The sequence below is a fragment of the Pongo abelii genome, chromosome 10 (assembly GCF_028885655.2).
Source record: "Pongo abelii isolate AG06213 chromosome 10, NHGRI_mPonAbe1-v2.0_pri, whole genome shotgun sequence".
NCBI classification, from domain to species: Eukaryota; Metazoa; Chordata; class Mammalia; order Primates; family Hominidae; genus Pongo; species Pongo abelii.
Window position 1 is genome coordinate 91,298,718 of NC_071995.2, and position 26,484 is coordinate 91,325,201.

The 26,484-nt window shown below is 35.2% G+C and overlaps 1 protein-coding gene across 1 annotated transcript in view; it reads right to left on the bottom strand.

The window, feature by feature from the left end:
- The window catches only part of EEA1 (early endosome antigen 1), a 155,923-nt gene that overhangs the window by 14,825 nt on the left and 114,614 nt on the right, over positions 1-26,484 (bottom strand). The window contains exons 16-22 of the mRNA XM_024257216.3: positions 25,668-25,781; positions 23,959-24,114; positions 21,700-21,839; positions 15,113-15,443; positions 14,307-14,408; positions 11,604-11,798; positions 570-752 (exon numbers count right to left, since the gene is read on the bottom strand). Coding sequence (XP_024112984.2) covers positions 570-752; positions 11,604-11,798; positions 14,307-14,408; positions 15,113-15,443; positions 21,700-21,839; positions 23,959-24,114; positions 25,668-25,781 — 1,221 coding nt within the window. The remainder of the gene's footprint in view (positions 1-569; positions 753-11,603; positions 11,799-14,306; positions 14,409-15,112; positions 15,444-21,699; positions 21,840-23,958; positions 24,115-25,667; positions 25,782-26,484) is intronic.

The following is a 26,484-nucleotide window of genomic DNA, read 5'->3' on the forward strand; positions in this document are numbered from 1 at the left end:
CTAAAAATTTTTTACCCTTTTCCCATTATCCTTCAATTTAATAAACTTGATACTTTATCTAATCAAATAGTATTACCAAAGACAAAATTTCTATACGTTGTTATATAATTAAGGGTAAGTTTATTTTGAGCTATTATCTCCTAATTTTAATCATTAGGCAATCTAGTAATATTGGGAACTTGACAAATATTATAACTAATGTCAGAACTGCCTGACAAGCAATGGTAAAACTGCTTGCATTTTTTCACAAGTGGTTTACATTTAAAACTTAACAGCAGCCTATCTTTAAAGTTATTCACACATAAAGACAGCATAATACTTACATAAGTTAACAGTGTCACAATTAAGATACATCCAAATTATCTTACTATTATAAATATGTCATTTTAAAATGCCCACATTTTAAACAATTTTTTAAAGCATGCTAATACAAAATAACAATTTAATAGAAAACAGCACACTATTCCACAAACACTAACATTTCCTTGCCCATTTGGATTCAAATAGATCATTTAATAAATGTCTATAAAACCTACTGAGATTTTATGGTACAGTACAGTTTACTATACCTTAAGATCTTGCCTGGTGGCTAGAAGTTCAGATTCCCTCCCATAGAAATCAGATTGAAGCTGTTTGAAAGTTTCCTGACTTTTTTCATAGTTGTTTTGTAATACTGATATTTTCTCTTTCTCTGCTGCAAGTTCCTGGGCTGCCTGTGTTAACTGCTGCTGTAGTTTATTCTCAAGCTCTGTCTGAAACATACAATAGTTATTTAAAACAGTATGCATTCCAAAAACCAATTACAAATATAAAGTAAAATCCAGACACCTAGAAGAAAATTCCGAACAATAAGATGAACTGTACTTATGCCCCAAATTTCTACCTCAATAGGGTAAATTACTTATAAAGTCAAAGAATTACAAAATCTAACAAGTCTCAATTTAAAGACCATAAAATACAAAAGTAATTAATTTTTTTTTTTTTTAAAAAGGCACTGGGAAGTACTATCAGGTCTCGGGAGAAAGAGTAACAACTACATTCTGAGGGAGCATGCAGTGCTAGATGCCTCAGCTGACGTAATTTAAGGTGGAACTAAGGGAAACTTGTACACGAAAGAAAGAAAGAAGCCATTTACTTTGTTCAAGTGTTAATATATAGTTTCTACTCTTGGAAATTCAAGAATAACTCAGGAAATTTCTACAGGTCATCTTAATTAATATCAAGGCAGAAAAAGGAAATCTCACAAAGTTTTAAAGCTCCTCTATAAACTTGTCTTTAGTCTTCAAGAAGATTCAGGAGATATGCACAAATTATGACATAGTTAAAACATATACATATGCATAGTATGAAAAATAGGTATTTGACTTTCAAAATACACTACTTCAATAAAATTGCTGTTGAAGTCATTAGTGACTGCCATGTTCCAAAATCCTATATTCTTATCCTTGTCAACATCTTACTTGACCTCTCAGTTGTACCTGATATAGTTGATTATGTCTCCTTCTAGAAACACTTTCTTCAACTGGTTTCCAAGGTACTTTATATTTTAGGTTCTCTTCCTACCTTACTGGTCATAACTTCTCAAAATCTTTTACTAGCTCCTTTTCCTCTGCTACTTCTGTGAATGTTGAGACACCCCAAAGTTCCATTGCTGGCCCTCTTTTAATTTATACACTCTCTCCTTAGAAGATCTCAGCTAGGCCGGGCATGGTGGCTCACACCTGTAATCCCAACACTTCGGAAGGCCGAGGTGGGTGATCACCTGAGGTCAGGAGTTCGAGACCAGCCTGACCAACGTGGTGAAACCCGGCCTCTACTAAAAATACAAAAATTAGCCGGGCATGGTGGTGGACACTTGTAATCCCAGCTACTCAGGAGGCTGAGGCAGGAGAATCACCTGAACCCAGGAGATGGATGTTGCAGTGAGCCGAGATCGCACCACTGCACTCCATCCTGGGCAACAGAGAGACGCCATCTCAAAAAAAAAAAAAAAAAGGAAAGAAAAAGAAAAGAAAAGAAAAAAAAACCGGATCTCAACTAGTCCCAGGCTTTAAAGATATTCTTTACAACTGACTCCCAAACTTATTTCTCTAACTGCTCTAACTGCAACCTCTCCATCTGAACTCTGGGTTCTTATATCCATGTATCTTCCTGATGTCTCCACTTGAATGACTGGCATATCTATATCAAGCAGAAATCTGGATTGCTGAGAGTAGCCACGAGCATCAAAAAGCTGCTACTTCTGAGCCTGGCTCGGAGAGGGGGGGTCCGCCATTGCTGAGGCTTGAGTAGGTAAACCAAGTGGCCAGGAAGCTCGAACTGGGTGGAGCCCACCACAGCTCAACAAGCCCTACTGCCTCTAGACTCCACCTTTGGGGGCAGGGCATAGCTAAGCAAAAGGCAGCAGACAACTTCTGCAGACTTAAATGTCCCTGTCTGACAGCTCTGAAGAGAGCAGTGGTTCTCCCAGCATGGCGTTTGAGCTCTGAGAACGGACAGACTGCATCCTCAAGTGGGTCCCTGACCCCCGAGTAGCCTAACTGGGAGACACCTCCCACTAGGGGCCAACAGACACCTCATATAGGCAGCTGCCCCTCTGGGACGAAGCTTCCAGAGGAAGGATCAGGCAGCAATATTTGCTGTTCTGCAATATTCACTGTTCTGAAGCCTCCGCTGGTGATACCGAGGCAGACAGGGTCCGGAGTGGAACTCCAGTAAACTCCAACAGATCTGCACCTGAAGGACCTGACTGTTAGAAGGAAAACTAACAAACAGAAAGGAATAACATCAACATCAACAAAAAGGTCATCTACACCAAAACTCCACCTGTAGGTCACCAACATCAAAGACCAAAGGTAGATAAAACCACAAAGATGGGGACAAACCAGAGCAGAAAAGCTGAAAATTCTAAAAATCAGAGCACCTCTTCTCCTCCAAAGGATCGCAGCTCCTCGCCAGCAACGGAACAAAGCTGGATGGAGAATAACTTTGACGAGTTGACAGACGTATGCTTCAGAAGGTTGGTAATAACAAACTTCTCCAAGCTAAAGGAGGATGTTTGAACCCATCGCAAGGAAGCTAAAAACGTTGAAAAAAGATTAGATGAATGGCTAACTAGAATAAACAGTGTAGAGATGGAGCTGAAAACCATGGCACAAGAACTTCATGACACATGCACAAGCTTCAACAGCTGATTCGATCCAGCAGAAGTAAGGGTATCAGTGATTGAAGATCAAATGAATGAAATAAAGCAAGAAGACAAGGTTAGAGTAAAAAGAAACGAACAAAGCCTCCAAGAAATATGGACTGTGTGAAAAGACCAAATCTACATTTGATTGGTGTACCTGAAGGTGATGGGGAGAATGAAACCAAGCTGGAAAACACTCTTCAGGATACTACCCAGGAGAACTTCCCAAACCTAGCAAGGCAGGCCAACATTCAAATTCAAGAAATACAGAGAACACCACAAAGATACTCCTCAAGAAGAGCAACCCCAAGACACATAATTGTCAGATTCACCAAGGTTGAAATGAAGGAAAAAATGTTAAGGGCATCCAGAGAGAAAGGTCGGGTTACCCACAAAGGGAAGCCCATCAGACTAACAGCAGATCTCTCAACAGAAACCCTACAAGCCAGAAGAGAGTGGGGGCCAATATTCAACATTCTTAAAGAAAAGAATTTTCAACCCAGAATTTTATATACAGTCAAACTAAGCTTCATAAGTGAAAGAGAAATAAAATCCTTTACAGACAAGCAAATGCTGAGAGACTTTTGTCACCACCAGGCCTGCCTTACAAGAGCTCCTGAAGGAAGCACTAAACATGGAAAGGAACAACTGGTACCAGCCACTGCAAAAACAGGCCAAGTTGTAAAGACCATTGATGCTATGAAGAAACTGCATCAATTAACGGGCAAAATAACCAGGGAACATCATAATGACAGGATCAAATTCACACATAACAATATTAACCTTAAATATAAATGGGCTAAATGCCCCAATTAAAAGACAGACTGGCAAATTGGATAGAGTCAAGACCCATCAGTGTGTTGTATTCAAGAGACCCATCTCACATGCAAAGACACACATAGGCTCAAAATAAAGGGATGGAGGAAGACCCACCAAGCAAATGGAAAGCAAAAACACCAGGGGTTGCAATCCTAGTCTCTGATAAAACACACTTTAAACCAACAAAGATGAAAAGAGACAAAGAGGCCGTTACATAATGGTAAAGGGATCAGTTCAACAAGAAGAGCTAACTATCCTAAATATATATGCACCCAATACAGGAGCACCCAGAATCATAAAGCAAGTCCTTAGAGACCTACAAAGAGACCTAGACTCCCACACAATAATAATGGGAGACTTCAACACCGCGCTGTCAATATTAGATAGATCAACGAGACAGAAGGTTAACAAGGATATCCAGGACCTGAACTCAGCTCTGCAACAAGCAGACCTAATAGACATCTACAGAACTCTCCACCCCAAATCAACAGAATATACATTCTTCTCAGCACCACATCACACTTACTCTAAAATTGACCACATAATTGGAAGTAAAGCACTCCTCAGCAAATGTAAAAGAACAGAAATCACAACAAACGGTCTCTCAGATCACAGTGCAATCAAATTAGAACTCAGGATTAAGAAACTCACTGGAAACTGCACAACTACATGAAAACTGAACAACTTGCTACTGAATGACTACTGGGTAAATAACAAAATTAAGGCAGAAATAAAGATGTTCTTCGAAACCAATGAGAACAAAGACACAACATACCAGAATCTCTGGGACACATTTAAAGCAATGTGTAGAGGGAAATTTATAGCACTAAATGCCCACAAGAGAAAGCAAGAAAGAACTAAAATCGACACACCCTAACATCACAATTAAAAGAACTAAAGAAGCAAGGGCAAACAAATTCACAAGCGAGCACAAGGCAAGAAATAACTAAGATCAGAGCAGAAACGAAGGAGACAGAGACACAAAAAAACCTTTCAAAAAAATTCAATGAATGCAGGAGCTGGTTTTTTGAAAAGATCAACAAAATTGATAGACCGCTAGCAAGATTGATAAAGAAGAAAAGAGAGAAGAATCAAATAGATGCAATAAAAAAATGATAAAGGGGATATCACCACGGATCCCACAGAAATATAAACTACCATCAGAGAATACTATAAACACCTCTACGCAAATAAACTAGAAAATCTAGAAGAAATCGATAAATTCCTGGACACATACACCCTCCCAAGACTAAATCAGGAAGAAGTTGAATCTCTGAATAGATCAATAACAGGCTCTCAAATTGAGGCAATAATTAATAGCCTACCAACCAAAAAAAGTCCAGGACCAGACAGATTCACAGCCGAATTCTACCAGAGATAAAAAGAGGAGCTGGTACCATTCCTTTTGAAACTATTCCAATCAATAGAAAAAGAGGGAATCCTTCCTAACTAATTTTATGAGGCCAACATCATCCTGATACCAAAGCCCAGAAGAGACACAATAAAAAAAGAGAATTTGAGGTCAATATCCCTAATGAACATCGATGTGAAAATCCTCAAATAAAATACTGGCAAAACGAATCCAGCAGCACATCAAAAAGCTTCTCCACCACAATCAAGTCAGCTTCATCCCTGGGATGCAACGCTGGTTCAACATACGCAAATCAATAAATGTAATCCATCACATAAACAGAACCAATGACAAAAACCACATGATATCTCAATAGATGCAGAAAAGGCCTTTAACAAAATTCAACAGCCCTTCATGCTAAAAACTCTCAACAAACCAGGTATTGAGGAAACGTATCTCAAAATAATAAGAACTACTTATAATAAACCCACAGCCAATATCATACTGAATGGGCAAAAACTGGAAGCATTCCCTTTAGAAACCGGCACAAGACAAGGATGCCCTCTCTCACCACTCCTATTCAACATAGTGTTGGAAGTTCTGGCCAGGGCAATCAGGCAAGAGAAAGAAATAAAGGGTATTCAATTAGGAAAAGAGGAAGTCAACTTGTCCCTGTTTGCAGATGACATGACTGTATATTTAGAAAACCCCATCGTCTCAGCCCAAAATCTCCTTAAGCTGATAAGCAGCTTCAGCAAAGTCTCAGGATACAAAATCAATGTGCAAAAATCACAAGCATTCCTATACACTATTAACAGACAAACTGAGAGCCAAATCATGAGTGAACTCCCATTCACAATTGCTACAAAGAGAATAAAGTACCTAGGAATCCAACTTACAAGGGATGTGAAGGACCTCTTCAAGGAGAGCTACAAACTACTGCTCAATGAAATAAAAGAGGACACAAACAAATGGAAGAATATTCCATGCTCATGGATAGGAAGAATCAATATCATGAAAATGACCTTACTGCCCAAAGTAATTTATAGATTCAATGCCATCACCATCAAGCTACCAATGACTTTCTTCATAGAATCGGAAAAAACTACTTTAAAGTTCATATGGAACCAAAAAAGAGCTCGCATTGCAAGGACTTCATGACTAAAACACCAAAAGCAATGACAACAAAAGACAAAATAGACAAATGGGATCCAATTAAACTAAAGAGCTTCAGCATGGCAAAAGAAACTACCATCAGAGTGAAAAGGCAACCTACAGAATGGGAGAAAATTTTTGCAATCTCCCCATATGACAAAAGGCTAATATCCAGAATCTACAAATAACTCAAACAAGTTTACAAGAAAAAAACAAACAAACCCATCAAAAAGTGGACGAAGGATATGAACAGACACTTCTCAAAATAAGACATCTATGCAGCCAATAGACACAGGAATAAACACTCATCATCACTGGTCATCAGAGAAATGCAAATCAAAACCACAATCAGATACCATCTCACACCAGTTAGAATGGCAATCATTAAAAAGACAGGAAACAACAGATGCTGGAGAGGATGTGGAGAAATAGGAACACTTTGACACTGTTGGTGGGAGTGTAAATTAGTTCAACCATTGTGGAAGACAGTGTGGCGATTCCTCAAGGATCTAGAACTAGAAATACCATTTGACCCAGCAATCCCATTACTGGGTAAATATCCAAAGGATTATAATCATGCTACTATAAAGACACATGCACACATATGTTTATTGTGGCACTATTCACAATAGCAAAGACTTGGAACCAACCCAAATGTCCATCAATGATAGACTGGATAAAAAAAAATGTGGCACATATACACCATGGAATACTATGCAGCCATAAAAAAGGATGAGTTCATGTCCTTTTCAGGGACATGGATGAAGCTGGAAACCATCATTCTCAGCAAACTATCATAAGGACAGAAAACCACACACCGCATGTTCCCACTCATAGGTGGGAAGTGAACAATGAGATCACTTGGACACAGGGCAGAGAACATCACACACCAGGGCCTGTTGGGGGGTGGGGGGCTGGGGGAGGGATATCATTAGAAGAAATACCTAATGTAAATGATGAGTTGATGGGTGCAGCAAACCAACATGGCACATGTATGCCTATGTATCAAAACTGCATGTTGTGTACATGTAACCTAGAACTTAAATGAAAGAAAAAAAAAAGCTGCTACTTCCCCCAATAAATGGCATTTCCAACTACCCACATGCACAAACCCAAGTTATCCTTGATCCTCTTCCTATTACCTCTCACTTTCGAATCTATCAGAAAGTCCTGATGACTCAACTTCCAAAATATATTCACAAATCATCATAATCATTCACAAAATCCTTTATTTTCCCTTTAGTCAAACCCCACCATTCTCTGTTCTAAATTCTCCAATAGAGTCCAATTGCCCTTAGAATAAAATATACCATTCTGTTTTCTCATCATCTAATTTGCATATAAATGATCTGGCCCCTGTCTAATTATCTGAGCTCATCTCATGTTACCTTCTCCCTCACAACCAAATTTAACCATATTGGTCATCTGTTTTTAGAAAATACCAACATCAACTCAAATCTCTTCAGCAAAGCTTCTTTGATCACCCAACCTTCAGTAGAATTATGTCCCATCACTATCTTTCATACCTCTCTGTTTAGTTTCTCTACCCACTAAAGTATAAGCTCCACAAGAACAGGTCCCATGTCTGTTTGTTCACAGCTATGTCGTCTTCAGCACCTAGAATTGTGCCATGGCATAAAATAAGTGCCTAGTAATATTTCTGAAACAAGTGAATGAATGACAAATAGACTGGAGGGCCTGGAACATTTATTAGGCTATATTAACAGCCTAGATAAGAGAAAAAGAAAGTCTGGACTAAGGCTGTAGCAGTGGAAAATGAGAAGGATGGATTCAAGAAAGCTAGGAGACAGAGTGATAGGAATTGGTGTTAACTGCCTATGGGGGAGCAGAGAACTGATCTCCCTATACAGTATCTGATAACATCCCATGCCATCTTCCTTTCAGAGTTCTTCTTCCAATTCACATTGAAGAATTCCTGGATATCTTTTTCACATTGAAGGTCATAATGCACTTACACATTTTCTTTTCTAAACTACTACTTCTTTTCTTTAACATTTTTTCACAAATCTAGGTTTCTTACCTTTAATTATTGTTCTGACTCTTAACTAAGCTCTCTGTGAAGTCTCAATAATGGCCATAGTAGCTCTTTGGGCTCATGTTTGGGCTTTCAATATTTTTCCTCTGACAAACTCATTCATTCATTTTTTGTAAATGATTAAGAGCTTATTTGCTAGAAAAGACAAAATTCTCTGTCTTTGAGGAACTCAAATCCATTACTGAAGAAGTTAAATGAAAAAAAAAACAGATAAATGCAACAGTTTATAACTGCTCCATTATATAACACAGTTTTCTTTTGCTTTACATTTTGCTTTCTCATTAAATTATAAGCTGCTTGAAAGTAAGGGTCCATATCCTATTCATTTTATATTTCCACATTAGATTTTGAGCAAAGTTGGTGAGGGATTGTTGACTTAACAGCATGCTTTCTTGATTCTAGATCAGTAACTCCCAAATAGTCTTATGCTATATATATGTTTAAATCATACCATTAGGTAACATAGCATTAACAATATAAATGCTATGTAAATAGTTGTTTTTACTGTATTTTAAATTTTGGTATTATTTTTAATGCTGTAGTATTACTTTTTATTTATATATATATGCAGAAAATGTGTAAGTGCATTATGACCTTCAATGTGAAAAACTATATATTTATAGATATCTACTTATATATATAACTCTATAGCTATAAAACTACATATCTAGATATATGTATAAAACTACATATCTAGATATATATAACTCTATAGCTATAAAACTACATATCTAGATATAATGTGTGTATACATATTTTTATGTTTTATATATATATTTAAGTGTGTACACACATACATCTATACCCATTTAAACATTATCCTTGTTTTCCCTACTTCACCATGGGCCAGTGACAATGATAACTTCATCGTGGCCTGTTACTACATGGTCTACCATATACACTGACACTCTCAGGTCACAGTTTGCTATACTTCCATATAATAACCAACAACTATTTTACTTCCACATTGTATGAGTCACAGTACTAGAAACTTTAAATACATTATCTCAATCTTTACAACAACTCTATGACTCCATTAAATTGAGCTCAGAAAGATGAATCATTTCTCTATGACCAGTAAGTTAATGTGTGTCCAAATTTAACAAAATTAAACAAAATTTGAATTCAGATCTGCCTGGCTTGAACATCTCTAGATTACTTACAATACCTAATACAACGTAAATGCTATGTAAATAGTTGTTTTACTGTATTTTAAATTTTGGGTGTTTTGGTTTTGTTTTGTTTTGCTTTTTTGAGATGGAGTCTCACTCTGTTGCCCAAGCTGGAGTGCAGTGGCGTGATCTTGGCTCACTGCAACCTCTGCCTCTGGGGTTCAAGCGAGTTTCCTGCCTCAGCCTTCGGAGTAGCTGGGACTACAGGTGCACACCACCATGCCCAGCTAATTTTTATATTTTTAGTAGAGACAGGATTTCACCATGTTGGCCAGGCTGGTCTCGAATTCCTGACCTTAAGTGATCCGCCTACCTCAGCCTCCCAAAGTGCTGGGATTACAGGTGTGAGCCACTGCACCCAGCCAATTTTGTATTATTTTTTAATACTGTACTGTTACTTTTTATGGCTTTTCTTCTCCCAAATATTTTCAATTCCAACTGCAGTTACAGAATCTACAGATATGGAGGGTCAACTGTACAGGCAATATATATTAATCACAAATCCAAAAGAAATATTATTATAACTCATAATTTTTAAATAAGAAAACATGCTAAAAATACTTGTTTTTTATTTCACTAAGTTACAATGCTATAAAAATGAAGATTTTGTAAATATTTGGATACAAGGCTAGCATATTTTGAAGAAAATGACCTCAGGATATGAAAGCATACAACAAAGTATGCACTGTGATAATTACATATTGACTTTTGATTATATATGGTAAGAAAAACAAAAGAATAGACACATTTGTCTATTCTTGGTTGTGTTATTAAAGAACTACTATTTTGTAAAGCAGCATAATAATAGTTACAAAAACAGTGGTCAACATAAAACGTGTATCTTTGATTGTTTTAATTTATATACTTTGTACTTTAGCAGTATGACAGCCAACTCTTAATGGCATGATATATTTAGTTTATTCTACATAGGAGGGATTCTACTCTCTTCTCCATAGACCAATTAACATGGACATACTAACAGTAGAGAAGGAACTCATTGTGTTCAAATATTTCATATTAAGTATAATCCATTTTTACCAACTCTTGGTCTGGACAAGTATTAAAACACTTAAGAATAAAAAATATGCTCAATAATAAATTAGAATAGGTTTGGAAATGGAAACCATTACGGTGTAACTTAAAATATTAATAATTAAAACTATATGAAGCTTTACACTAGTGAATGTTTTTAAGATATCCCACTTTGTAATTTTTGTTCTTAGCCCTTAATAAGAATGATTTATTTTAAATTCCTTTAAATTTTTCTAATACACTATGAATGTTGCATAAATTATTTCCCTAAGTGTTACATTATTTTTTTTTTTTTTTTTTTTTGAGACAGAGTACCTCTGTTGCCCAGGCTGAAGTGCAGTGGCATGATCTCAGCTCACTGCAACCTCTACCTCCTGCCTCAGCTTCCTGAGTAGCTGGGATTACAGGAATGCACCACCATGCCCAGCTAATCTTTGTATTTTTAGTAGAAACGGGGTTTACCATGTTGGCCAGGCTGGTCTTGAACTCCTGACCTCAGGTGATCTGCCTGCCTCGGAGTGCTGAGATTACAAGCGTGAGCCACTGTGCCCGGCCAGTTACATATTATTTTTAATAAGGTAGTTTCATGTCTATCAAATGATTAATACGATATTTAAATAACAATTATCTGACAACAGAGTTATAGTGAATGGAAATCCAGACTCAGGTATTTGATAATATAATCAAATGCTTTCATATATTAAACTTAGAAAAAATTTAGCTTATGTAAACTTTTCAATGTTGCAACTCATCCATCTGTATTAATTATCATACTATTTTCTTAATTGCCAAGTTTTTCTTCCGATAAAAAGTAAACAAATATATCACTACCTTCTGTAAAACAGCAATTTTAAGCTCTCCTTGGAGTGCTTCAATTTGTTTTTTCTTCTGTTCACTTGATTGCTTTAGCTCATTTATGTTCCCCTGAAGTTGTTGCTCTTCTTTTTCCTTTTGTTTTAAAGTATTCTGGGCCTGTATAAGTTGTTCCTGCATTGAATTGAGTTCCAATTTCAACTGATGAGAAGCCTGAAAGAAAAAAAAAATCTATTTAGCCTTCATTTGTTCATTCAAAAGACGATGTACTGAGTAACTAGAAAAAAAAATCTATTTAGCCTTCATTTGTTCATTCAAAAGACAATTTACTGAGTAACTACTACACTCCAGGCACTACTCTAGGAAGAAATTACTGAGGCTGTTGGCTACAGATAATTAGTAAAGATACCTGCCCTCATATTGCTTTCATAACCAACACTACTTACTATTGGGTGACATGCTGGATTAATCTTTATTATTTTTTTAACACTACCTTTCTTTTTAACTTATAATTGTATAGTTACAGCTTGTAAATGATCTACATTAGTATTCTCTTGTATCAAAGAAAATAGGTATGTCAACATCAATGTCTAAATTGTTGGATGTCAATTGTCTTTCAAGAACATTCTCGGCCAGGCACGGTGGCTCACACCTGTAATCCCAGCACTTTGGGAGGCTGAGGCAGGAGGATCACGAGGTCAGGAGATCGAGACCATCCTGGCTAACACAGTGAAACCCCGTCTCTACTAAAAATACAAAAAAATTAGCTGGGTGCGGTGGCAGGTGCCTGTAGTCCCAGCTACTCGGGAGGCTGAGGCAGGAGAATGGTGTGAACCCAGGAGGTAGAGCTTGCAGTGAGCCGAGATCGCGCCATTGCACTCCAGCCTGGGCAACAGAGCAAGAGATTCCATCTCAAAAAATAATAATTAAAAAAAAAAAATTCTCATATGCTACTAAGCCTGTTGGCCACAGTTGTCACAAAGAATAGCTCTATAGTAACTATGATAAAAACAAAATCACTTTTGACAAAATACGTTTAGTATTTGTCTGATGACATTAAATTACACTGCACAGGCCAGGTGCTCACGCCTATAATCCCAGCACTTTGGGAGGCCAACGCGGGCAGATTACTTGAGGTCAGGAGCTCAAGACCAGCCTGGGCAACATGGTGAAACCTGTCTCTACTAAAAATACAAAAATTAGCCAGGCGTGGTGGTAGGCACCTGTAATCCCAGCTACTTGGGAGGCTGCGGCTGGAGAATCGCTTGAACCTAGGAGGTGGAGGTTGCAGTGAGCCGAGATTGCACCACTGCACTCCAGCCTGGCTGACAGAGCGAGGCTCTGTTTAAAATAATAATAATAATACACTGTAGAATAATTACCTCATTTAGAGATCTGGGGCATATTTTACTACTACCTTGTTTGTACAATCCACTAGAATATGTTTCTGTTCAAATTCAGACATCATACAGAAGTCACACTGAGGTTCCTCTGTCACCAAGGTAAACCACTATTATCTCCCACCCTCCAACCAAAGTCATGTTTTCATGTTTTATGCATATTTCACTAAGAACCTAGCATTACATTCAAGCATTTGACCATATCCAAAGTTACTTTTGAAAAAATGTTAGTGTTATATATAGACGTCTCAGCTTATCTCTACAATGAATAGCAAAATATTTTTATGCAAAACAGTAGTCAGAGGATGACAATAAGGATGATATATGATATAACCAATGATAAAATAATAACTAGCATGAGCATTTATTATAGTCAGTGTACCGAGTACTTTAAAGATATTAACCCATTTATTTCTCACAATAACTCTATCACATAGATTCATATAGACTCTATCATAGAGAAACTAGAGCACATAGATTAAGTATTCGGTCTAAAAGATGGCGAAATGGCATAGCTAATAAATGGCATAGCCAGGATAAAAATTTGAACAATCTTGATTCAGAACTTGGGCATGAAGCAATTATAATTTTGCTACTTACATGGCTGGCATCTACAACACAAGTCTGCTTTCAATCAACAACTAGAATACAATCACATCAAATACTTGTCAGTACTATGTCTTGCTCCTTTATCAAATCAGATTTTCTAGAAAGTTGCATGCCTGGACTCTAGCAGCTAGCAGGTATGGCTTCAGAGAGCAACAAGCATATATTATACCCATTTGTTTACTCATTTGCTTGTCTGTTTTTGCTGGAAACAATAGAAGCATTAACCACAGAAAAATATTTTGGTTGTTCTACAACCATTATCAAGTATACATTAGTATGTGTATAAATGTCCATGAAATAAAGAGCCATAAAGAGTCCATGAAATAAAGGTCATTTCTATAGAAAGCCTTTTAAGATTTTTTTTTTCAACCATAAAAATGGTCCTTAACTCTGTAGTTAGCTGACTCAATTTTCTACCTTTATTAATTATATTTATTTATTTGGGCCTTTGATTATAAACTAGCTTAAGTCTTTTTAATAGTAGGCAAAATACAAATAACAATTTTAAACTATATACATGATTTGTTACATTTCAGAGAAATAAACCTATGACCTAAATATCAGTGTGAAAATGCTTATTTTTCTTAAAACTATAAAAAAAATTATCTGTGGAAATGCCCCCAAGAACAAACATGCTTTATATATTTATTTGAACATATAAAGACCTTACTATACTTTACAGATTTTGTTACATAAAAAAAAAAAATCTTACCTCCTTCTCTTTTTCAAGTGACTTTTTCAGTTCCTTCTGTCCCTTAAGTGTGTTTTCCATCTGCACTTGAAGTTGATGCTTTAATTCTTTGCAAGTTTTCTCCTTAAAAAAAATGAAAACTACATTACATAAAAAATATTTGTAATAACCTTAAGAAGTTTAGTTTATAACCTTAGTAAGATACACATGAAGAAATAAACTAAAATTATGATGAGCTAAGATGAGACAGGATCATCCATTTCAATGATAAAACTAGGAAAATATTACAGAAGTAATGGAGGAGGGACAACAAAACACTAAGGGTTTTGATCATCAACCAAGTCACAATGACATATTTTAAACATTAAGATTATATCTTAGAACACTTTAGAAATCACATTTTATGTCACACAATTCATTATAATTAACTCGCCACACTACTTTTATAGCAATGGGCTTCAAGAAAATGGAAGCAAGAAAACTTAGAAAACAATAAATTAAGAAATGATCACAATAGGAAAAGTGTACAGATAGAAAATGTTTTCTCCAAACAGAAAAGAACATAATAACACACATGAGAAAGACTGATATTCAACTGAAAATATTCTTGGCCTTTAGAAAATGGCGTGCTCACAGGTGCATACACACCCACATTATTATCTTGGGCTTCTTCTTAGATTAAGCAATCCCAATTAATTTCCTCATAAGAACTACTTAAAACTATTTAAATGTGGAAAGAAAAGCAAACTGTGAATTAAGCAGAAAAATCAGTACCTTTTAAATAAAATAATCACTTCTACCTAAGAAAGTAAATGTAAACTACTAACCAAGTCTAATATAGCGGCTTTTCCTTTCTGATTCTCCTTTTCAAATTCACTTTTGGAGTTTTTCAAAGAATCAGAAACTTGTGATAGTTTGTCCTTTACTGTAGAAAGCTCTGTCATTAAAGCTTCTTTCTCCATTTTCACTTTTTGTAGTTCTGTTACTGTTGTTTGAATTCTGTTATTCAATTCCTCGTGCTGAATCTTTGCTTCTTGACTTAAAGTTTCAAATTCTTGTTTCAGGATTTTTTTTTCTTCCTCTTGCTTGGTAAGCTTTTGCTTGATATTTTCAAGGGCTTCAGATTTTTTCTGTAGATCCAATCTTGTACCGGATACTCTAAATATTTAAAAAACAATCTTTTTAAATAACACATAATTTACCACTTCTAATTTACCATTCAAAATTAATCACAAACAATTACTGAGTTCTGAAACTTTTTTGTATAGTTCACAAGTAAAAATAATCTAATTTCATAAAATCACACCACTGAAAAACACTTTAGAACATCTCATTTGATCATTTAACAGATGTAGATTATTTTTCCCAAGTCAAATAAGTTAGCAGTGAAGACAAAACTATCTAAGCTTCCTGACTTAATCCATTTTTGTCCGCCACAACTAATCCCGAGGAAAAAAACTATGTATCACAGGCCCTCTAGTCTATAACAGTCAGAAACGTTTTTCCATAAAGAATCTATTCATTATGTTAGTTCTCCAACACAGAGAGAACTTTGTCTCTTTCCTTGAAAACATGAAACACATTATGTGTGATAGTTCTTAGGCTTCAAAATATTTATGGTTAACCCAGAAAAAAATCAAAGTAAGAAAATTTAAAACATATTTTATTTACAATATAGAGGGAAGACAAATGATTTACTTTAACCCTAGAACCTAGCAGATTATACAAAGGATTTGTTATCATTTGTTCCTTAATATAGGTCTCTTATACATGAATGAAAAAAGCAATAAGAATGAAGAAATAAAGTTATAGCTTTAGAAAGCTATAGACTTTTGTTTTCATAAAAGAAACTATGCAAATTATACAGCAAAACCCCCAATACACTATAAATAACAGCCATTTTAAAAGTCAAAACCAGATGCTAAGTAACAGTATTTCTAGAATGCACACTAGTTCCAATGTAATCAGAATAAATTTGTAACCAATAAAAATAATTCAACAATATGTTAAAGGGAGGTTGTTAAAAGATGTACTAATAAAGTATTTGAAATTGTGTATTAATACAATATCAAAACTGTATTTATACCTCGAAATCTAATTTTTTAGTTCTAGAAACACACTTTTACCTCCTAAAAAATAGCTGGAAAAGATGTAAAAGCTTAATAGGTTCACAAGATATTATTCCTCCTTGATTTTTAAAGGTCCAAATGGAAAAGTCATTATACTAATATTATTTTACATTTTAATATATTTAAAATCCCTGTTAAGCAACCCTAAAATTAAGACTTGATATATTTATTTACTATGCTGCGTAACTTTTTCAAAATTAATTACAAAATCATAAGACTATGTGAATCAAAGAAAGCAAAACAGAAATAGAGGCTTACATACTCACTGTGACACTTATTTGTTTTTTTTTAAGTAACTAAAGGAAGAAATAAACAAGTCCACAATCATAGTTGGAAACTATAATATCTCTTTTTAGAAACTGATAGAACAACCAGAGGAACAAATTGGCAAGAATATAGACAATAAGAACAGCACTGTAATTGTTATTTATAGCCACTCCACCCAATAACACAGAGTACATATATGTGCACATGGAAAATTAATTATGATAAGCCATATGCTGGGCCTTAAATAAGACTTATTGTCAAAAGTTTGAATTTTACCAAGAATGTTCTCTGACCACAATAGAATTAAATTAGAAATTAGGGCCAGGCGCGGTGGCTCACGCCTGTAATCCCAACACTGTGGGAGGCCAAGGTGGGTGGATCACAAGGTCAGGAGATCGAGACCCAACCTGGCTAACACAGTGAAACCCATCTCTACTAAAAATACAAAAATCAGCCACGCATGATGGCAGGCGCCTGTAATCCCAGCTACTCGGGAGACTGAAGCAGGAGAATCACTTGAACCCGGGCGGCAGAGGTTGCAGTGAGCTGAGATCGTGCCACTGCACTCCAGCCTGGGTGACAGAGTGAGACTCCATCTCAAAAAAAAAAAAAAAAAAAAAAAATCAGTAACAATAATATATCTAGGAAAGCCTCAATATTTGGAAAGTAAACATACTTAAAACCTACACATTAAAGAAGGAATTACAAAGGAAATCAGAAAATATATTAAACTGCAGAGGAATGAAAATACATTGTAAGATGGGAGGGAAACATTGGGTATATACATGTAAGTGGGACCTCAAAAAGGGGAGCCCTGTATCCCGTTATTTGGGCTGAGCCCTGGGCTTATGGGTGGGGTTTAGTCAAAGTCTCTATATGTTTATCTGATATAAGAGCAGAAGGGACCCCAGCCCTCCTTGCCTAGGTAGTACTCCAGAAATGTGAGAAGACCTCAGAGGAGAAATGTATGTACAAAGTACATAGGCAAGAAAGATCTTAGTCTTAAAGGTTTTCCTACCCCAATAGCACGTGGGAGCCCTGTAAGTGAATTCTGAACCATGAGATTAGAACACAGAATGAAAATGGGTCCACTTCCACTGGGCCCATTGGAAATAGAAAGAACCATTGGGCCTGCAGGGTTTTTGAGGAAGAGAACAAAAGGCATCTCGGAGATGATCTTCATGGACTGATGACTGCATTCTAGAGATAATGATGAACCATTTGGTTGGTATGTAATGGATCAGATATGCTCCTCAAATACCTAGGCACTGGAAACTACCGTGAGGAGGAATGCCACCTGAGGCACAGATGCAATTCTATAACCTCCGATTCAAAGCATCAGGACCCAATTTACTAGATATGAAAATGAGAATATTTTCACCATCATATCCCCAAACAAGGATGAAAACCATGAAGGTGTGAAACAACTTAATCATCACCTCTGATAGGTTTTATTTCACCTTTCTGAAGAGGACTTTTCTCAGGTTCTTAGTCTCTACCTTTACTACTGGAACAGTCAAGAGCCCTCATCCCCTTGATACAAGTCAAGTCCATCAACTCAGTCAGAGCAGGTGATTTGATGTTTAAAGACAAAATGTACTCAAGTCATATGAAGACATTCAAATGAATTGGGTGGAACTGATTTTTATCCATCAAAATAATGGTGAGTGATGTGTTCATTGAAGATCTCATCATGGCAGGACCCAAATTCAGCATCAACATCAAGGATAAGCTGGGCAAGAGACTAATTCTACCTTGGGAGTGAAGGAATGATGCTGCAGCTAAGCACTTCTATGGCTATATATATTCAGAAGCATATGCCCATTTCTGCCACCAGAGACATTTGAAATTTCATATACCAATAAATCTTATAGGTCCCAGTAACTTCTAAACCAATCCACCCTTATACTCAGAGCTGCCATGAATCCATTGAGCACTTTAGTGCAAATTAGAAAAAAGATACCCTCCTTCAAGATAATTTATTCCATCTGTGGCAAAACTGTCATAATACACTGATTTTATTAGAATAAGGCTACGTACTACCATCTGCAGAAATCTTACATCTAGCATTGACAAGTGAAAAGTGGGTAACTGAAAAAAAGAAAGATACTATAAAATGTAGACAGACACAGAGACGCTTTCACATTTAAAAGCTATTTTAAAAAAGCAAAGTAATAAGGTCTGAAGATGGAAACAATAAAGAGGAGAAATAAATAAGATAGAAAACTGACAAAATCAATTAAATCAAAAGCTTTTTACAATAGTCTGATAAAACTGATAAATCTCTAATTAAATTGATTTTTAAAAAGACAAATTACCATGATTAAGAATAAAGGAGGAACACTACTACAGATCCTAACAGACCTTAAAGTGTAATATTATGAACAACTGCCAATAAATTTGAAGTTTAGAGGAAATGAACACATTTCTGAAAGACACAATGTACCAAAACTGACTCAAGAAACAACATCAGGAAATTAGAATAGCTCTATGCCTATTAAATGAATTGAACCCCAAATGAAACAACCCAGAAAGAGAACTCTAAGCCTAGCCAGTTCACTAGTGAATTCCATCAAACTTTTAAGAAACAAATAATATCCATCTCATACAAACAATTTCAGAAAGGAGAAGAAGAGGAAATACTTCTCAATTCCTTTTTAAGGCCAGTATAACTCTGATATCAAAACCTGACAATGATATTAAAAGACTACTACAGATCAATACCCCTCATAAATATATGAAAATTTTTTAACAAAGTATTATCAAATCAAAAACAGCAATATATAAAAAGGTAATACAGCATGGTCAAGTGAATTTATCCCAGGAAAGCAAGGTTGGTTTAACAGTAAATCAATCAATGTAACTGACCATATTAACAGAATAAAACAGAAAATCCATAAGATCACATCAACAGATACAGAAAAAAAGGTGATAAAATTCAATCCAAGCACAATAATTTTTCTTTTTTAATTTTTTTTGAGATGGAGTCTCGCTCTGTCGCCCAGGTTGGAGTGCAGTGGCATGATCTCGGCTCACTGAAACTTCTGCCTCCCAGGTTCAAGCAATTCTCGTGCCTCAGCCTCCCGAGTAGCTGAGATTACAGGCGCGTGCCACCATCCCCGGCTGATTTTTGTATTTTTAGTGGAGACGAGGTTTTGCCCTGTTGGCCAGGCTGGTCTCGAACTCCTGACTTCAGATGATCTGCCTGTCTCGGCCTCCCAAATTTCTGGGATTACAAGCATGAGCCATAAGGCCGATAATTTTTTTTTTATATATAACTAGGTATCGAAGGTAATGTCTTCAATCTGATAAAGGGAATCTCAGAAAAACCTACAGCTAACCTCAAACTTAATGATGAAACATTTAATATTTCCTGCCTAAGATTAGAAATAATGCAAAGATATTTGCCATTACTATTTACATTCAAAATGTTACTGGATGTCCCAGCCAGCAAGAAAAAAGATATAAAAGGCCTATAGGTTGGAAAGGAAGAAGTAAATTTGTCTCTATTCACAGATAACACGAATGTCTAGTTAGAAAATGTCAAGAACTACAAACAACTAAAACTAAAAAGTAAATTGAGCAAGGTTAAAGGGCAGAAAAGTCAATATATATTTAAAAATTCTATTTTTATACTAGTCATAAGTGGAAAATTAAATTTAAAAAACAATTACATTTATAATAGCATTAAAAAAATACTCAGGAATAAATTTAACAAAAGATGTACAGGATGTCTATGTTAAAAACCATAAAATACTGCTCAGAGAAATTAAAGGCCCAAGTAGATAAAGAGACATATGTTTGTGTATTAGAAGACTCAATGTTGTTAAGATGTCACTTCTCCCCAGATTGATTTATAGTTTCAAGGCAATTCTAATCAAAATACAACAGTTTTATTTGTAGACATGTACAAGTTAATACAAAAATGTATATGGAAAAGCAATGAACTTACAAGAGTCAAGACAATCTTGAAAAATAACAAAGGTGAAGGATTAATATCTAATATCACAAAGCTACATTAAAAATATACCATTTTATGGTATATTAAAAATATCTTACGGTTTCTTTTGTGTGTTATGCCACACCAACTTAGCTACATTTATGACTTTCAATATCTTAATTATGATATTAGATACTATGATATTAGGTACCAATACCATGATACTGGTGTCAGGATACCATATAGACACATAGACTGTGGTTGTCTACAGGAAAAGGATAAGGAAGGTATTGACTAGAAGGGCAAGTGAGAAAACTCCTGGAGTGATGACAATATCCTATATGGGGCTGTGGCTAGATCCATAGATACACAGAATATACACTGATTAAAACTCAAAGTACATATGTAAAATCTGTGCATTTAACTATGTGTGAATTTCGCATCAATAATAAAAACAAGAAGGCACACTGGTTTTTGTGCTTCCTTTGTCTTCATAAACATAGACAATCTGCCAAAATGCATCACAAAGCTGAGGTCATTTTTCTTTTTTTTTTTTTTTTTTGAGATAGAGTATCACTTTGTCGCCCAGGCTGGAGGGCAGTGGTGTGACAGCCTCGACCTCCCAAGCTCAAGCAATCTTGCTATGCTACCCAGGCTGAGAAGATCACTTCTTATAAGAAAGAATCCATTCCCTATTTGGTATAGCTAGAAGTCTAACTACTTTTGGGTAACACATAAATACTCCTGAATTTTTTAATTTTACAGTAATTTATTCAAATTTGTGAACAACTCAAAACAAGGTTTATGCCAGAGAAATGAGCACCATATCATTGTTGAAAAGAGACTGGATGACCCAAATTTTATAAAACTAAGTTTTCAGTCCATTCTAGAGAAGTTTAACTCTATTATGATGGCTTTATTTTTTCATTCACATTAACATCAGTTTATAAAATCAACACAAAATAAATATTTAATAAGTCTTTAAGCACTACGATAGCAAAATTTAAATCTGAAGGAAATTTTAATAGTTAGTTTACAATCTTTTCCCTTAATTTGTAAGTAAAGTGGTTTAGCTTACATTTCTTTCTCCATTTCAAGTTGTTTACTCAATTCTGTGGCTCTGAGCTCTAAATCTGTGTTCAGCTGTCTTTGCTGCTGTAGATCTTGCAAAGCCTGCTCCTTGCTTGCTTTAACTTCGAGACTATCAGCTTCTAGTTTCTATGAAAGAAATATGATATGGCAGCCATTTTACTATTAGTAATTATCAATCCATTATTAAATACTATAACACTTTTGTTTATATTCAAACAGGTGTGACATACAAAAATACATAAAATATTTATTATAATAAAAAACATATTCGGAAACCATTACTAAGGGTGTTATTTATTTTAAAATCTTTCAGAAGACCGAGCAGAAAGCTTTATACATGATAGACAGCCACTAAGTGTTGATGTTTAAAATTAATTCTTGGCTGGGCGTGGTGGCTCACACCTGTAATCCCAGCACCTTGGGAGGCAGAGGCAGGCAGATCACTTGAGGTCAGAAGTTTGAGACCAGCCTGGCCAACATGGTGAAACCCTGTCTCTACTAAAAAAAAAAAAAAAAAAAAAAAAATTAGCCGGGCATAGTGGCCCGTGCCTGAAGTCCCAGCTACTCAAGAGGCTGAGGCAGGAGAACGGCTTGAATCTGGGAGGCAGAGGTTGCAGTGAGCTGAGATCACACCACTACACTCCAGCCTGGGCAACAGAATGAGACTCCATCTCAAAAAAAAAAAATTAATTCTGAATAAAACAATCAACTTAAAAGAAACATAGAAACATAAATAGTTATTATCTCAGTAAAAGTTATTAACTAAAGTATGAAAAAATAAGTTAACAGGTTCACTGATGTACTCACTTAAAACATATTATCTTTTATAGTCACAGTTAAAAACACTGACGTAATTATAAGATATTTAAAACTAAAATGAAGTTCTCATGTACTCCTTCTCATTAACACCTATTGACCCTAAATATAAAGCCAATTAAGTTCCTGATTTTGCTTCTTTAATATCTTGGACTAGATGACATTGTTGTTCTTCAGAATATAGTTTGCATCTATATGTGTGTATTTTTACAAACTTACAAAATCAAACTGTTAAATGTAAGTTTGAAAAGCTTTACACAATGAATTTCCTTGCAGTGGTAGTGATTTTGCACACTAAATATTTTATAAACTGATTGGTACCTGTAGCCCTTACCATTGACCTACACTGAAAATATTCATTAAATAAAAGATATTTGATGTATAAATTAATTATACATGTCTATATAAAAAATATAAAATACTCCCTAAAATGATCATTACAAAGTGTTAGAGCTGATAATCACAATAAAAACTCAGTTCTAAATAACCACTATTTTTAATAGGTACCCAAACAGAATTCTAATTAGACACTTTTCAGTAAAATAATACTTCTGTTATTTTTAACCATGCCTAAAGTACTTTGCCTTTGCTATTATCATTTGCCATAAAGAAAAAGGAACCTATAAACAGAATTGTAAATGTAATTATTCCCCCATACTATATTGGTATGTATGTACATATATGCATTTCATGACTCTAAACTCATACACACATGCTTCACCAGGTTGAGGAAGTATAAGTTACATATATACAGTAACTTGAGAAGTTTTTGTTTAACTGATAGGAGCTCGATTTTTTAAAATTTATTTTTTATTTTTTTATTTTTAGCCAAAGGCAGTTAAGCAGCAAGCGGTTCTAATTCGAAGGACACAGAAACTCAGGTCAAATCCTTCTGAGATGTCTAATCATCTTATCTCTTCAGTAAATCAACACATTCATATGGAGTTGTGTTAAAGTAAGATGCACTTTATCATAGTCTCAATGCGTTTTTAAATTAGAAGCAAAATCCAAAGGGTATAAAGTTCTAAAAAGGAAAAGTCTACCATATCTGAAATGTGACATTGGAGTAAGTTGGTAAGAGATGGAAGAATGAAGGAACAGAAGAGACTTCACAACAAAAAATTGCTAAGTTCCTTGTAATTGTAGAGTAGATCCCTGGTTAGCTGTCTTTGGAAAAAGTAACACATTACAATGGAATCAGTATGTAAGTTGACTGTCATTTATAAAAGATGCTCATTAAGGAAGAAATTTAAAATAAAGATAGAATTCAAACTTAAGACATGAAAAATTACAAGCAATTTTTTAAAAATTTTATTCCACAACTTCACCTTTCTTCGTTAACTAAAAATCTTTGATTCCATGTAGGTCATGAGATTCCATTGCTACTGAAGTAGAAAATATGACTAAATTCAACTTCTTTTATACAAACCTTAATTTGACCTTCTAGCTCTTCGGTTTTCTGTTCTAAAGAGAGGTATTTCTCTTTATATTCTTTAAGATGACTTTCCAGCTGACTGCAATGTTCTTGCTTGTCTTGTAACTTTGCAGTGACCTGATCCAACTGAGTAGTAATCTTATTTAACTCCTTTAGAAAAGTATAATTGAAGAAAACTTCAGTAAGGTTTACTATATTGTAGTGGCCAAATGTTCAAGTAAAATTGAAAACTCTAATTTTATTAAAAAAAAATTTGGAGTAAGAGCTCAGATAAATCTAATGATATATCAGAGGCTATACTTACCTACCAATATAAACGACATGAACGACTCTTGCATAGTCTGAGATTCTAAGTTTATATGTATAAACAGTTTAATAACTTTTCAATGTTTATCTAGGAAGAATTATTTTAGGAGCCAAAACAGAATATTAGCCAGGCTAATAATAAAATGACATTTTTATATTATAATTAAATATTTTCAATGTTCAAGACACCAATTTTTTAAACTATTTTTAAAAAATATTACAGTGATTACATTTATGATGCTTTTCAATTCATTTGGAATATCCAGTTGCACACACACAAAAAAACAAAATAAAAATTACTAGTAAATCTACTATGTACCAAAAGTAGGACACATACCAAATTTAACAGCAAATATTCCATTCAAATGGGTTTTTGGTAAAGGGTAAATACAGAAAACTGTTTTGCTCTGTTTTTTAACTTGATATACTTCTGTATTGTTTTTTAAAAAACGGACCAATAAAGCCGGGTGCGGTGGCTCACACCTATAATCCTAGCACTTTGGGAGGCCAAGGTGGGCGAATCACCTGAGGTTGGAGTTTGAGACCAGCCTGACCAACATGGTGAAACTCTGACTCTACTAAAAATACAAAATTAGTCAGGCACGGTGGCACATGCCTGTAATCCCAGCTACTTGGGAGGCTGAGGCAGGAGAATTGCTTGAACCCGGGAGGTGGAGGTTGCAGTGAGCCAAGATTACACCATTGCACTCCAACCTGGGTAACAAGAGCAAAAAGCTCCATCTAAAAAAAAAAAAAAAAAGACCAATAACTAATATTACTCCCAGAATATCAAGTAAGTTTTAAAAATTTCTACCAGTGAAAGCTAAGAAAAATCTACCAGCAACATTCACCTTGACCCTAAAGTAGGATGCTTCTATTCTACCAGAGTATTGCTTCTGTATTCCCTCTAGCTCCTCACTTCCTCCTATTCCCAAGAAAGGAGTAACTCTTATAACTGAGGTAGAATATATAGTGTTCTTTTCCTGTTTCCAAGTGGCAAGTACATTTGGGTCATGGTCCAGTCTACCTACTAAAAACAAATGTGGAGGTCTGCCGCTTCCAATCACCAACATTTGAAGGGATGGGGTAACAATTCAAAAGTTAGGAGTAAACATTACTGCTCTACACCAAGGTCTAACCTAGGGGAGAAGGACAATATCAGGAAACCAATCACAGCTGCACACTAGTAGAAATTTATCAAAAACAAAGCTGTTATTTTTATCTCCATCTATGTGACCCCCACTTTTACTACTCAACTGGAACTCATGGAGAAATTAAGGGAGATAAGCAAGTCTATCACAAGATTATACAAAACTGGGTATCATCTTTACATGTTTGCAATTTGTTTATCTACCAAAGCACTAGGTGATAGTATGAAATTGCATCTGTTTCCCTACCTGCTGTTTATCTTGTAATGCATTTTGAGCTGTGTCCAAATGATTCTGAAGATCAGCTCTTTGAGCAGTTTTTGCTGCTTCTGCTGATAGCAATAGTTCGGTTTTGGCTTTAATCTGTAACAACATTTACAAATTACTTAATTTATATTTAGTTCTTGATTTCCTCTTGCTTGAATGCACACTCCTTTAGTGACTAAACAAACTATTTAAAAATTAAGTCCTTGGCAAAAACATATGGATTTATATATTGAAAAATATGTATGTGAAAATCCCCAAAATAGGAATGATAGGGGAGAAGACTCCTAATAATGCTGGATAAATAATAAAAAGATATCCTTATATGATTCCAAAACACTTTAGTATTCCTTTGCTAAGAAAGAAAAGGTACACTTTTTTCCAGAAAAAGGCCACTGTATTTTTCAGAAGTGAGTATCTGAAAGTCTACCACTATTATGATAAAGTAAATAACCATGCCCTAAAAAATGATTACTCCGAAGATAATCAAGAATTACAGAACTCAATGACTCAAAACAGCCAGACAACTGGCACTTTGTAAAATTCAGTATTCCCTGATAACTTCTCACTTAAAGGGTTTTATTTTTCATGCTCACAGTCAAAATATTAAACATTAAAAATTCAAGGCTGCCGATAAAATCAAACAAGCAAAAAGATCTATCTTGTTATCAAAAGTAACACTTTTAAGTGTTTCAATACCTTTAGTACAACTCACCTCGAATACGAAAAGCAAAAAATAGGCCAAGTGCGGTGGCTCACACCTGTAATCCCAGCACTTTGGGAGGCCAAGACAGGCAGATCA